The sequence below is a fragment of the Salmo salar genome, chromosome 16 (assembly GCF_965601325.2).
Source record: "Salmo salar chromosome 16, fSalSal1, whole genome shotgun sequence".
NCBI lineage: Eukaryota > Metazoa > Chordata > Actinopteri > Salmoniformes > Salmonidae > Salmo > Salmo salar.
Window position 1 is genome coordinate 81,415,325 of NC_138306.1, and position 15,717 is coordinate 81,431,041.

General features: G+C 47.2%; 1 protein-coding gene across 8 annotated transcripts in view; it reads left to right on the plus strand.

The window, feature by feature from the left end:
- Positions 1-15,717, plus strand: part of LOC106575459 (arf-GAP with GTPase, ANK repeat and PH domain-containing protein 1) — a 281,459-nt gene that overhangs the window by 240,288 nt on the left and 25,454 nt on the right. For all 8 annotated transcript variants that reach the window (XM_045698088.2, XM_045698090.2, XM_045698084.2 and 5 more), the window contains 3 exons: positions 1,490-1,644; positions 6,757-6,847; positions 8,805-9,027. In XM_045698088.2, coding sequence (XP_045554044.1) covers positions 1,490-1,644; positions 6,757-6,847; positions 8,805-9,027 — 469 coding nt within the window. The remainder of the gene's footprint in view (positions 1-1,489; positions 1,645-6,756; positions 6,848-8,804; positions 9,028-15,717) is intronic.

Sequence of the window (15,717 nt, forward strand, 5' to 3'; positions counted from 1 at the left end):
TGATGCAGGGATTGTGAGTTCCTGGTGTAACTCAGGCAGTTGTTGCCATCCTGTACTTGTCCTGCAGGTGTGACGTTCGGATGTACCGATCCTGTGCAGGTGTTGTTACACGTGGTCTGCCACTGCGAGGACGATCAGCTGTCCGTCCTGTCTCCCTGTAGCGCTGTCTTAGGCGTCTCACAGTACGGACATTGCAATTTATTGCCCTGGCCACATCTGCACTCCTCATGCCTCCTTGCAGCATGCCTAAGACATGTTCACGCAGATGAGCAGGGACCCTGGGCATCTTTCTTTTGGTGTTTTTCAGAGTCAGTAGAAAGGCCTCTTTAGTGTCCTAAGTTTTCATAACTGTGACCTTAATTGCCTACTGCCTGTAAGCTGTTAGTGTCTTAACAACCGTTCCACAGGTGCATGTTCATTAATTGTTTATGGTTCATTGAACAAGCATGGAAACAGTGTTTAAACCCTTTACAATGAAGATCTGTGAAGTTATTTGGATTTTTACGAATTATCTTTGAAAGACAAGGTCCTGAGAAAGGACGTTTCTTTTTTTGCTTAGTTTGTGTGTGTGTGTGTGGCAGTGCATTAGATGTGTGTGTGTAGCAGGGCATTAGGTGTGTGTGTGTAGCAGGGCATTAGGTGTGTGTGTGTAGAAGGGCATTAGGTGTGTGTGTGTGTGGCAGGGCATTAGGTGTGTGTGTGTAGCAGGGCATTAGGTGTGTGTGTAGCATGGCATTAGGTGTGTGTGTAGCAGGGCATTAGGTGTGTGTGTAGCAGTGCATTAGTGTGTGTGTGTGTGTGGTAGTGCATTAGGTGTGTGTGTGTGTGGTAGTGCATTAGGTGTGTGTGTGTAGCAGTGCAGTAGGTAGGTGTGTGTGTGTGTGTGTGTGTAGCAGTGCATTTGGTGTGTGTGTAGCAGTGCATTTGGTGTGTGTGTAGCAGTGCATTTGGTGTGTGTGTAGCAGTGCATTTGGTGTGTGTGTAGCAGTGCATTTGGTGTGTGTGTAGCAGTGCATTTGGTGTGTGTGTAGCAGTGCATTTGGTGTGTGTGTAGCAGTGCATTTGGTGTGTGTGTGTAGCAGTGCATTTGGTGTGTGTGTGTAGCAGTGCATTTGGTGTGTGTGTGTAGCAGTGCATTTGGTGTGTGTGTGTAGCAGTGCATTTGGTGTGTGTGTGTAGCAGTGCATTAGGTGTGTGTGTGTGTAGCAGTGCATTAGGTGTGTGTGTGTAGCAGTGCATTAGGTGTGTGTGTGTGTGTGTGTGTGTGTGTGTGTGTGTGTGTGTGTGTGTGTGTAGCAGTGCATTTGGTGTGTGTGTGTGTAGCAGTGCATTAGGTGTGTGTAGCAGTACATGAGATGTGTGTGTGTGTGTGTGTGTGTGTGTAGCAGTGCATTAATGTGTGTGTAACAGTGCATGAGATGTGTGTATGCCACCAACTCTAAAAGTGACCCTCTCTTTCTCTCCGTCCCTATATCCCTCTGTCCTCCAGAACAAGAGGAGAACTTTGAGTTGACCATTGTGTCTTTGACGGGCCAGACGTGGCACTTTGAGGCCACCTCGTACGAGGAGAGAGACGCCTGGGTCCAGGCCATCGAGAGCCAAATCCTAGCCAGTCTGCAGTCCTGTGAGAGCAGCAAGGCCAAGGTACCGTACTACAATATTACAATACTGTTACAGTACTGTTACACTACTATTACACTACGGTTAAAATACTATACTATTACACTACGGTTACAATACTACAATATTACAATGTTACAGTACTGTTACACTACTATTACAATACTGTTAGAGTACTGTTACACCACTACTGTATAAATACTGTTACAGTACCATTACAATGCTGTTACAATACTGTTACAGTATATACCACACCATTACAATACAATACCACACTATTACAATACAATACCACACTATTACAATACTTTACCACACTATTACAATACTATACCACACTATTACTATACTATACCACACTATTACAATATACACCACACTGTTACAATACTATACCGCACTAGTACAGTACTATTACAATACTGTTAGATTACTGTTACACTGCTATACCACACTGTTACACTACTATACCACACTGTTACACTACCACGCTGTTACACTACTATACCACACTGTTACACTACTATACCACTGTTACACTGCTATACCATGCTGTTACACTACCACGCTGTTACACTACTATACCACGCTGTTACACTACTATACCACGCTGTTACACTACTATACCACACTGTTACACTACTATACCACACCGTTACACTACCACGCTGTTACACTACTATACCACGCTGTTACACTACTATACCACGCTGTTACACTACTATACCACGCTGTTACACTACTATACCACGCTGTTACACTACTATACCACGCTGTTACACTACTATACCACACTGTTACACTACTATACCACGCTGTTACACTACTATACCACACTGTTACACTACTATACCACACTGTTACACTACTATACCACACTGTTACACTACTATACCACACCGTTACACTACCACGCTGTTACACTACTATACCACACTGTTACACTACTATACCACACTGTTACACTACTATACCACACCGTTACACTACCACTCTTACACTACTATACCACACCGTTACACTACCACGCTGTTACACTACTATACCACACTATTACACTACTATACCATGCTGTTACACTACTATACCACGCCGTTACACTACTATACCACGCTGTTACACTACTATACCACGCTGTTACACTACTATACCACGCTGTTACACTACTATACCACGCTGTTACACTGCTATACCACGCCGTTACACTGCTATACCACGCCGTTACACTGCCATACCACGCCGTTACACTGCCATACCACGCCGTTACACTGCTATACCACACTGTTACACTACTATACCACGCTGTTACACTACCATACCACACCGTTACGCTGCTATACCACACTGTTACACTACTATACCACACTGTTACACTACTATACCACACTGTTACACTACTATACCACACTGTTACACTACTATACCACGCTGTTACACGACTATACCACGCTGTTACACGACTATACCACGCTGTTACACTACTATACCATGCTGTTACACTACTATACCACACCGTTACACTACCACGCCGTTACACTACTATACCACGCTGTTACACTACTATACCACGCTGTTACACTACTATACCACACTGTTACACTACTATACCACACTGTTACACTACCACGCTGTTACACTACTATACCACACTGTTACACTACTATACCACACTGTTACACTACTATACCACACTGTTACACTACTATACCACACCGTTACACTACTATACCACGCTGTTACACTACTATACCACGCTGTTACACTACTATACCACACTGTTACACTACTATACCACACTGTTACACTACTATACCACACCGTTACACTACCACGCTGTTACACTACTATACCACACCGTTACACTACCACGCTGTTACACTACTATACCACACTATTACACTACTATACCATGCTGTTACACTACTATACCACACTGTTACACTACTATACCACGCTGTTACACTACTATACCACGCTGTTACACTACTATACCACACTGTTACACTGCTATACCACGCCGTTACACTACTATACCACGCTGTTACACTACTATACCACGCTGTTACACTACTATACCACGCTGTTACACTACTATACCACGCTGTTACACTACTATACCACACTATTACACTACTATACCACACTGTTACACTGCTATACCACGCCGTTACACTGCTATACCACGCCGTTACACTACCATACCACGCTATTACGCTGCTATACCACGCCGTTACGCTGCTATACCACACCGTTACGCTACTATACCACACTGTTACGCTACTATACCACACTGTTACACTACCACGCTGTTACACTACTATACCACGCTGTTACATTACTATACCACACCGTTACGCTGCTATATCACGCCGTTACGCTGCTATACCACACCGTTACGCTACTATACCACACCGTTACACTGCTATACCACGCCGTTACGCTGCTATACCACGCCGTTACACTGCTATACCACACCGTTACACTGCTATACCACACCGTTACACTGCTATACCACACCGTTACACTGCTATACCACACCGTTACACTACTATACCACTACTGTTACAGTTGTATTAAGTCAAATTACATTTTTCACATGCACTGAATACAACAGGTGTATACTTTACCTTGAATGCTTCCTTTTCCCAACAATGCTAAGTTAAAAGTAAAAAAAAGATGGCAAAACATGAAATAGTAGCACAATAACATAACAATAATGAGGCTGTGTACATGGAGTACCAGTACTGAGTCAACATGCAGGGGCACCAGGTAGTGGAGGTAATATGTACATGTACGTAGGGGTAAAAGTGACTACGCAATCAGGATAGATCATACACAGAGTAGCAGCGGTGTGTGTGTGTGTGTGTGTGTGTGTGTGTGTGTGTGTGTGTGTGTGTGTGTGTGTGTGTGTGTGTGTGTGTGTGTGCGCATAGAGCCAGTGCCAGAATGCCAGTAAAAAACAAACAAAGGGGGTCAATGTAAATAGTCCAGGTAGTCAGTTGATTACCTGTTCAGCAGTTTTATTGCTTGGGGGTAGAAGCTGTTCAGGAGCCTTTTGGTCCCAGACTTGCAGCAGAGAGAACAGCCTATGACTTGGGTGACTGGAGTCTTTGAGGTCCTGGATGGTATTACAGTATTATACCACACTATTCCTCCATTTTGGTGTTCCTCAAGGCTTTGTTCTGGGACCACTACTGTTCTCATTATATATGCTATACCACACTATTACAATACTGTACTACATTATTACAATACTATACCAGACTATAACAGTTTCTATCTCAACAGCCATCACTAGCACATCAGAGGTGGCTGCCTATAGACATAGATTAGGAATCACTGGACACTTTTAGAAATGGATCACTAGCCACTTTAATAATGTTTCCTTATCTAGCATTACTCATCTCATATGTGTAAACTGTACTCTATACTATTCTACGGTATCTTAGTCACTTTAATTGTTTATAAATATTGCATCACCCATCTCATATCTATATACTGTATTCTATACTATTATACGGTATCTTAGTCACTTTAATTGTGTGTAAATATTGCATCACCCATCTCATATGTATATACATATTCTATACTATGCCACTGTATCTTAGTCCAATGCCGCTCTGACATATAACAGTTTCTTAATCCATTCCTTACTTAGATTTAAGTGTATTTTGGGTGTATGTTGTGAAACTGTTAGTTATTGCTGCACTGTCGGAGCTAGAAGCACAAGCATTTCACTACACTCACAATAACATCTGCTAAACACGTGTAAGTGATAAATAACATTTTATTTGACTATACATCCATGCACCTCAACAAGTGTTTTAATAGGAACGGTTGGAATTAGCGTTGTATACACACTCTCCTATAGGCCTATACACGCACACACACACACACACACACACACACTCTCCTATAGGCCTATACACACACACACACACACACTCTCCTATAGGCCTATACACGCACACACACTCATTCCCACACACACACACACACACACACACACACACTCTCCTATAGGCCTATACACGCACACACACTCATTCCCACACACACACACACTCTCCTATAGGCCTATACACACACACACACACTCCCCTATAGGGCTATACACACACACACACACACACACACACTCATTCCCACACACACACACTCTCCTATAGGCCTATACACGCACACACACTCATTCCCACACACACACACACACACACACACTCTCTCCTATAGGCCTATACACACACACACACACACTCATTCCCACACACACACACACACACACACACACTCCTATAGGCCTATACACACATACACACACACTCATTCCCACACACACACACTCTCCTATAGGCCTATTCACGCACACACACTCATTCCCACACACACACACACACACTCTCCTATAGGCCTATACACACACACACACACACACACACACACACACACACACACACACACACACACACACACACACACACACTCACTCTCCTATAGGCCTATACACACACACACACACACACACACACACACACACACACACACACACACACTCTCCTATAGGCCTATACACACACACACACACACACACTCTCCTATAGGCCTATTCACGCACACACACTCATTCCCACACACACACACACACACACTCTCCTATAGGCCTATACACACACACACACACACTCTCCTATAGGCCTATACACACACACACACACACACTCTCCTATAGGCCTATTCACGCACACACACACTCATTCCCACACACACACACTTGCTCAACCCCCAAACACGCTCAAATAATTACAAATGGCAATTACTGTAAGTGTAATCTAGCCGTAGCAGTGCCATTTCCCTCCCACAGCGTAGTGGACCAGGCCAGCCTCATCTGTTCTGTTGACGCCCCAGGCCTCAGAGGAACATTTGCACTGTAGAATACCTTTTGATGTCTCCACACCACCTTCATTCTGTTTGTTGTGTTATTTGTTCTCTCTCACACACACACACACATTCTCTTGCTTATGTTTGATGGAAACAAATGTAAATGAGTTGTGTGATGAACGTGGTGTGTGTGTCTAGGTGACTGTGTCTGCTGTTATAGCCATCCATAACAATGGTAGTTGGATTGTTTTCCTACAGTCACGTCTGACCAGCCAGTCTGAGGCCATGGCCTTACAGAATGTCAGGAGCCTAAGAGGGAACTCTCGCTGTGTGGACTGTGAGGCCCAGAGTGAGTTATAACGATCTATTTTACCTCTGATAGCTAACAACAGTGTACCTCCCATCTGATCCTTCAGTAATACCTGTTCTGTCTCCTTCACCTCCCATCTGATCCTTCAGTAATACCTGTTCTGTCTCCTTCACCTCCCACCTGATCCTTCAGTAATACCTGTTCTGTCTCCTTCACCTCCCATCTGATCCTTCAGTAATACCTGTTCTGTCTCCTTCACCTCCCATCTGATCCTTCAGTAATACCTGTTCTGTCTCCTTCACCTCCCACCTGATCCTTCAGTAATACTTGTTCTGTCTCCTTCACCTCCCATCTGATCCTTCAGTAATACCTGTTCTGTCTCCTTCACCTCCCATCCGATCCTTCAGTAATACCTGTTCTGTCTCCTTCACCTCCCACCTGATCCTTCAGTAATACTTGTTCTGTCTCCTTCACCTCCCATCTGATCCTTCAGTAATACCTGTTCTGTCTCCTTCACCTCCCACCTGATCCTTCAGTAATACCTGTTCTGTCTCCTTCACCTCCCACCTGATCCTTCAGTAATACCTGTTCTGTCTCCTTCACCTCCCATCTGATCCTTCAGTAATACTTGTTCTGTCTCCTTCACCTCCCATCTGATCCTTCAGTAATACCTGTTCTGTCTCCTTCACCTCCCACCTGATCCTTCAGTAATACCTGTTCTGTCTCCTTCACCTCCCACCTGATCCTTCAGTAATACCTGTTCTGTCTCCTTCACCTCCCATCTGATCCTTCAGTAATACCTGTTCTGTCTCCTTCACCTCCCACCTGATCCTTCAGTAATACCTGTTCTGTCTCCTTCACCTCCCATCTGATCCTTCAGTAATACCTGTTCTGTCTCCTTCACCTCCCATCTGATCCTTCAGTAATACTTGTTCTGTCTCCTTCACCTCCCACCTGATCCTTCAGTAATACTTGTTCTGTCTCCTTCACCTCCCATCTGATCCTTCAGTAATACCTGTTCTGTCTCCTTCACCTCCCACCTGATCCTTCAGTAATACCTGTTCTGTCTCCTTCACCTCCCATCTGATCCTTCAGTAATACCTGTTCTGTCTCCTTCACCTCCCATCTGATCCTTCAGTAATACCTGTTCTGTCTCCTTCACCTCCCATCTGATCCTTCAGTAATACCTGTTCTGTCTCCTTCACCTCCCACCTGATCCTTCAGTAATACTTGTTCTGTCTCCTTCACCTCCCACCTGATCCTTCAGTAATACCTGTTCTGTCTCCTTCACCTCCCACCTGATCCTTCAGTAATACCTGTTCTGTCTCCTTCACCTCCCACCTGATCCTTCAGTAATACCTGTTCTGTCTCCTTCACCTCCCACCTGATCCTTCAGTAATACTTGTTCTGTCTCCTTCACCTCCCATCTGATCCTTCAGTAATACCTGTTCTGTCTCCTTCACCTCCCATCTGATCCTTCAGTAATACCTGTTCTGTCTCCTTCACCTCCCACCTGATCCTTCAGTAATACCTGTTCTGTCTCCTTCACCTCCCACCTGATCCTTCAGTAATACCTGTTCTGTCTCCTTCACCTCCCACCTGATCCTTCAGTAATACTTGTTCTGTCTCCTTCACCTCCCATCTGATCCTTCAGTAATACCTGTTCTGTCTCCTTCACCTCCCATCTGATCCTTCAGTAATACCTGTTCTGTCTCCTTCACCTCCCATCTGATCCTTCAGTAATACCTGTTCTGTCTCCTTCACCTCCCACCTGATCCTTCAGTAATACTTGTTCTGTCTCCTTCACCTCCCATCTGATCCTTCAGTAATATGGTATTGATTGATTGATTGATTTTATTATCTAGTTATAAAAATCAATAATACATTTTATGATTGTGTCCATTTTTCTATGACGTTTTGAATCATTTTGTAAATATGTTTTGTGGATTGAAATGAAGTATCTAAAATGTGTCCTCTTTCTGTCTGTGTTTCCCAGACCCCGACTGGGCCAGTCTGAACCTGGGAGCGTTGATCTGTATCGAGTGTTCAGGGATCCACAGGAACCTGGGGACCCACCTATCTCGTGTTCGGTCCCTGGACCTGGATGAGTGGCCCCTGGAGCTCCTCAAGGTCATGACCTCTATAGGCAACGAGCTGGCCAATGACGTGTGGGAGGGCAACGCACAGGGACGCCTCAAACCAGCACCCGACGCCACCAGGTAGGGGAGCACTCCAGTCTTTTTGTCTCTGTCTGTTTCCTCTCCTTTCTGCTCGCTCTCTCTCTGCTCGCTCTCTCTCTCTCTCTCTCTCTCTCTCTGCTCGCTCTCTCTCTCTCTGCTCTGCTCTCTCTCTGCTCTCTCTCTGCTCTCTCTCTGCTCTCTCTCTGCTCTCTCTCTGCTCTCTCTCTGCTCGCTCTCTCTCTCTCTGCTCGCTCTCTCTGCTCGCTCTCTCTCTCTCTCTCTCTCTGCTCGCTCTCTCTCTCTGCTCTCTCTCTGCTCTCTCTCTGCTCGCTCTCTCTCTCTGCTCTCTCTCTGCTCTCTCTCTGCTCTCTCTCTGCTCTCTCTCTGCTCTCTCTCTGCTCTCTCTCTGCTCTCTCTCTGCTCTCTCTCTGCTCTCTCTCTCTCTCTCTCTCTGCTCGCTCTCTCTCTCTCTGCTCTCTCTCTCTCTGCTCTCTCTCTGCTCTCTCTCTGCTCTCTCTCTGCTCTCTCTCTGCTCTCTCTCTGCTCTCTCTCTGCTCGCTCTCTCTCTCTCTCTCTGCTCGCTCTCTCTCTCTCTGCTCTCTCTCTCTCTCTCTGCTCTCTCTCTCTCTCTCTGCTCTCTCTCTGCTCTCTCTCTGCTCGCTCTCTCTCTCTCTGCTCGCTCTCTCTCTCTCTGCCTGCTCTCTCTCTCTCTGCCTCTCTCTTTCTCTGCCTCTCTCTTTCTTTTCCAGAGATTCTTCCTGAAAATCACTACGCACTACATTTAGATTCTTAACGTGTAGTTTCAAATTCCCACTGCGCTGGTAAAATAATATTCTGGATTTGTTGAGCTCTAGCGTGTTTTGCATTATTGGGGCGGCAGGTAGCCTAGTGGTTAGAGCGTGGGACTAGTAACCAGCAGGTTGCCTAGTGGTTAGAGCGTGGGACTAGTAACTGAAAGGTTGCTGGATTGAATCCCCGAGCTGACGAGGTAAAAATCTGTCGTTCTGCCCCTGAACAAGGCAGTTAACCCACTGTTCCCTGGTAGGATGTCATTGTAAATAAGAATTTGTTCCTAACTGACCTGCCTAGTTAAATAAAGGTATAAAAAATATAAAACATTGTTGGGTTGTTTCAAACTAATCTCCAAACTGGAGTAAGCAGCCATCTGTTTGTTCAGGACTGCAATACTGAGGAATATGGATGGGGACAGTAGTAGTGATGGAAACTGAGGCCAGCAGCGGTGACAGTGACAGGGACATTGTAATGATATTGGCAGCAGAGGTGGACAGTAGGCAAGAGTTAGCAATTAGAGAGAGGGGGAAGTGAGTACGGAGTAATCAGTGATGTTTAACATGGTATCAGTGTTAATGTCTGTGGCTTGCACTCTCACTGGCCCCAGCCCCTCTGCACTAACGTCTGCTGGGCGGTGTAATTATCAGCACACACACACACACACACACACACACACACACACACACACACACACACACACACACACACACACACAATTATTGGCAGCCAAGCCCATGTTCCAGCACCAGCCATCATAACAAATTAGAGCTGACTGCTGGCTGCATAAATATCGACTTCCCATTTTCCTCCTGTTCTCATTACTCACCACAAGCACCTTTTAATTACTGGCCCCTACACCAAACATCTCTAGCTATGGATCCACCAGTTTCCCTTTTACACACACCAAGCATGCACACACACACACACGCGTCTCCCTCTCTCTCCCCTCTCTGTCGGCTAATGCATTTATTGTTATTCATGTACCTATTTATTTGTGTATTTGGGAGGCATGTATCCCCGTCGGGTGACGCGAGCAGGGGAACAGATTACAGAAGGGGTCAATATTATCTCAATTAACCCGGGACGCTCGGCGTGGCAGAGCTCGCCAGACATTTGTCTCCCGTCGTCGCTGCCTATCGATAGGATAGTACTTACTCTGCCATTCCTTAAGTGGCTGTTCAGTGTTCACTACATCCCCCTACTGTACACCAATGCAGCTCACATGCAGCAAGGTGTTCCTGCAGCTTAATGGAGTGCTGAGTGTCCATGGTCTGTGACAGGATGTGTACAGACCTGTCTCTGGGATGTTTATGAGATAAGTCACATCGTATGATGAGTTGATCATGTACTTGATATGTGTATATTAATACTTGATGCATGTTAAATTAAACTGGTTATCCCTCAAATCTTCACTACGTGAACCACGACACGAAGACAGATCTGAGTTTGTTGGATTAAAGTATCTCATGTTGGATTGTATGCATTTCATTTGTATTGCCTAAAGGGGGGGATCCTGAGGGTTCTACAATATGTTGCTCATATTTCTATAGCTAACTGGTGTCAGTAAAAGCCTTGTATGGTAGATGTGGAGGAAAGGTCAGTAGATACTAGCTCGGTATAGAAGGCCAGTAGCACCCAGTCCAGGCTTTGGCTGGTGGCTGAATCTGAATCCATCTGGATAGTCTCTCCCGGGCCTCGTGGTCTCTCCCGTGCCTCGTGGTCTCTCCCTGGCCTCTTGGTCTCTCCCGTGCCTCGTGGTCTCCCAGGCCTCGTGGTCTCTCCCGGGCCTCGTGGTCTCTCCCGGGCCTCGTGGTCTCTCCCGGGCCTCGTGGTCTCTCCCGTGCCTCGTGGTCTCCCAGGCCTCGTGGTCTCCCAGGCCTCGTGGTCTCTCCCGGGCCTCGTGGTCTCTCCCGGTCTCCCGGGCCTCGTGGTCTCTCCCGGGCCTCGTAGTCTCTCCACTGAGTAATAGATGCAGAAATGTCATTTAGCAAGTGACTGATTTAATGATCCAGAGGGTAATTAATGGACTGATTATCTTAATGTTAAATATGGCCAGCAGCAATTACACTGACCTCCCGCCTGTCATGGTCTGGTCCCTCTCCCTTTCTCTCGCCTTCCAATTAGGTCCTGTTCTGTTTGGGGGAGGGGGAAGCAAGGGAGGGAGAGATGGGGGCATTAGTGTTAGGTCCTGTTTGAGGGGTGAAGGAGGCATGGATAGAGAGGGAGGGTTGGAGGGAGAAAGAGATGGAGGGTTGGAGGGAGAGAGAGAAAGAGATGGCGGGTTGGAGGGAGAGAGAGAAAGAGATGGCGGGTTGGAGGGAGAGAGAGAAAGAGATGGAGGGTTGGAGGGAGAGAGAAAGAGATGGAGGGTTGGCGGGAGAGAGAGAAAGAGATGGCGGGTTGGAGGGAGAGAGAGAAAGAGATGGAGGGTTGGAGGGAGAGGGAGAAAGAGATGGAGGGTTGGAGGGAGAGAGAGAAAGAGATGGCGGGTTGGAGGGAGAGAGAGAAAGAGATGGAGGGTTGGAGGGAGAGAGAGAAAGAGATGGAGGGTTGGAGGGAGAGAGAGAAAGAGATGGAGGGTTGGAGGGAGAGAGAGAAAGAGATGGCGGGTTGGAGGGAGAGAGAGAAAGAGATGGAGGGTTGGAGGGAGAGAGAGAAAGAGATGGCGGGTTGGAGGGAGAGAGAGAAAGAGATGGAGGGTTGGAGGGAGAGAGAAAGAGATGGAGGGTTGGAGGGAGAGAGAGAGAGATGGAGGGTTGGAGGGAGAGAGAGAAAGAGATGGAGGGTTGGAGGGAGAGAGAGAAAGAGATGGAGGGTTGGAGGGAGAGAGAGAAAGAGATGGCGGGTTGGAGGGAGAGAGAGAAAGAGATGGAGGGTTGGAGGGAGAGGGAGAAAGAGATGGAGGGTTGGAGGGAGAGAGAAAGAGATGGCGGGTTGGAGGGAGAGAGAGAAAGAGATGGCGGGTTGGAGGGAGAGAGAGAAAGAGATGGAGGGTTGGAGGGAGAGAGAGAAAGAGATGGCGGGTTGGAGGGAGAGAGAGAAAGAGATGGAGGGTTGGAGGGAGAGAGAAAGAGATGGAGGGTTGGAGGGAGAGAGAGAAAGAGATGGAGGGTTGGAGGGAGAGAGAGAAAGAGATGGAGGGTTGGAGGGAGAGAGAGAAAGAGATGGAGGGTTGGAGGGAGAGAGAGAAAGAGATGGAGGGTTGGATTTTTCCTCCTCTTCTCTCTGCTCTGTCCCGTTTGGAGCGGAGGGAGGAACCATCTTTGGAGAGATCACACGTAGCTTAGCGCCGCTCGCTGTAGCCTCCATACAGATCAGATATGTGACATGATAGACCTCCCCTGCTGTTGTCCTGCTCTCTCTCTCTTCAGACCAATGAGCTTTACTCAGCCCTCCTCCCTCTCCAAGCTTCTCTGTCTGCCTGTCTCTGTCTGCCTGTGTCTGTCTGCCTGTGTCTGTCTGCCTGCCTGTCTCTGTCTGCCTGTCTCTGTCTGCCTGTCTCTGTCTGCCTGTCTCTGTCTGCCTGTCTCTGTCTGCCTGTCAGTCACTGGGGCCAGGACTCTCTGTCCATGATGTACTTGTCAAATGCAGGGACTGGAGAGATGCTATAGTGTATGTTGTAAATAGTGAAATAAGGGAGTGTTTTGAGAAGGCTGCCAGAATAGTCAGAAGAGATGAATGTGATGGTGAACCCAGTGCAGTGTGTCTGAATCCAGGGTGCCTGACTCCAGGGTGCCAGCCAGCACTACTCTGCTGTAGCCATAGGCTGCTGTCCCCTATAGTTCCCTGGACACAATGTGGCAAAAGGCCCCCACAAAACATCAACCTTCTCTAAACGTTCACTTGAACCTCTCGCTGCCTGCAGTTAACCATCATCACCTCTGATGGCTACAGCTCCTGGTAGGCTGTGTTCGGTCTGGCCCGGGGAACCATCTGATGGCCAGTGTTTCAGTGCTGAGGGCTGGGTAAAGGGCTGCTGAAACTGGGAACAATGCCTACGACAGTAGTACCCCGTAGGCCTGGCACCGCTGTGCTGGTGTGGCACCACTAACTCATTATCATCAAGCAACTGTCTCATTGTGTTAATGATGTGATGGCTGCCATGGACACCACACCAGGGCCCAGAGGCCAGGGCCCAGAGGCCAGAGGCCAGGGCCCAGAGGCCAGAGGCCAGGGCCCAGAGGCCAGAGGCCAGGGCCCAGAGGCCAGGGCCCAGAGGCCAGGGCCCAGAGGCCAGGGCCCAGAGGCCAGGGCCCAGAGGCCAGGGCCGTGGGTCTGGAGGGCCGTTAGCTGCCTGTTTGACGGGAGGCATTAGCAGGCCTGAGCCAGCAGGAGTGACAGCTCCTCTAATCCAGCCTGCCGGTGACTTAGTGGGATCGTGGCGTTCCTTTGGCGGCCATGTCGCCGTCACGCAAACACACGTGCTTGTGCCACGCTGATGTTTGGCAGCCTGTCATGGCGGCTGATCATCTTGACCAGTGCATCAACACGCCTTTGCACGTCCCATCCTCCTGCTCGCAGTTGACCTTTGATAGTGTCACCCTCTGACTATTGGGGTCAATGTGTTTGTTTCAGTCTACAGTTGACCTTTGTTAGTTTCACCCTCTGACTGTTGGGGTCAATGTGTTTGTTTCAGTCTACAGTTGACCTTTGATAGTTTCACCCTCTGACTGTTGGGGTCAATGTGTTTCAGTCTACAGTTGACCTTTGTTAGTTTCACCCTCTGACTGTTGGGGTTAATGTGTTTGTTTCAGTCTACAGTTGACCTTTGTTAGTTTCACCCTCTGACTGTTGGGGTCAATGTGTTTGTTTCAGTCTACAGTTGACCTTTGTTAGTGTCACCCTCTGACTGTTGGGGTCAATGTGTTTGTTTCAGTCTACAGTTGGACTGGAGAGGGTAACTGAAAGGATTGAAGTGTTGGATAGACTGACTGGTCACCTAGCTTTGTGATGTGGGCGGGGAGGGGGGAGTAATTGGTGGTTGACAATAATGGGAAAGGGAAGGGGGAGTGGATGCTAGGAGGCCTCACCTTAAAACCTGTTAGGGCTAGGGGGCAGTATTGACACGGCTGGATAAAAAACATACCCGATTTAATCTGGTTACCACTCCTACCCAGTAACTAGAATATGCATATACTTATTACATATGGATAGAAAACACCCTAAAGTTTCTAAAACTGTTTGAATGGTGTCTGTGAGTATAACAGAACTCAAATGGCAGGTCAAAACCTGAGAGATTCCTTTACAGGAAGTGGCCTGTCTGACCATTTCTTGAACTTCTTTTCCATCTCTATCTTTTACTAAGGATCTCTGCTCTAACGTGACACTTCCCACGTCGTCCATAGGCGCTCAGAGCCCGGGAAAAAACAGAATGTCGTCATTCCAGCCCCAGGCTGAAACACATTATCGCCTTTCTCAAGTGGCCGATCAAGGGACTCTGGCCTTATGCGCATGACCCGACCGCCCCCGCCTTTGTGATTTTTTTCCTCTGTTTGCCGAAAAGGAGATTCCCTGTCGGAATATTATCGCTTTTCTACGAGAAAAATGGCGTAAAAATTGATTTTAAACAGCGGTTGACATGCTTCGAAGTACGGTAATGGAATATTTAGAATTTTATTGTCACGAATTGCGCCATGCGCGCGACACTTCTTTACCATTTCGGATAGTGTCTGGAACGCACGAACAAAACGCCGCTATTCGGATATAACGATGGATTATTTTGGACCAAACCAACATTTGTTATTGAAGTAGAAGTCCTGGGAGTGCATTCTGACGAAGACAACAAAAGGTAATCAAACTTTTATAATAGTAAATATGATTATGGTGAGTGCTAAACTTGCCGGGTGTCTAAATAGCGAGCCCGTGATGCCTGGGCTATGTACTTAGAATATTGCAAAATGTGCTTTCACCAAAAAGCTATTTTAAAATCGGACATAT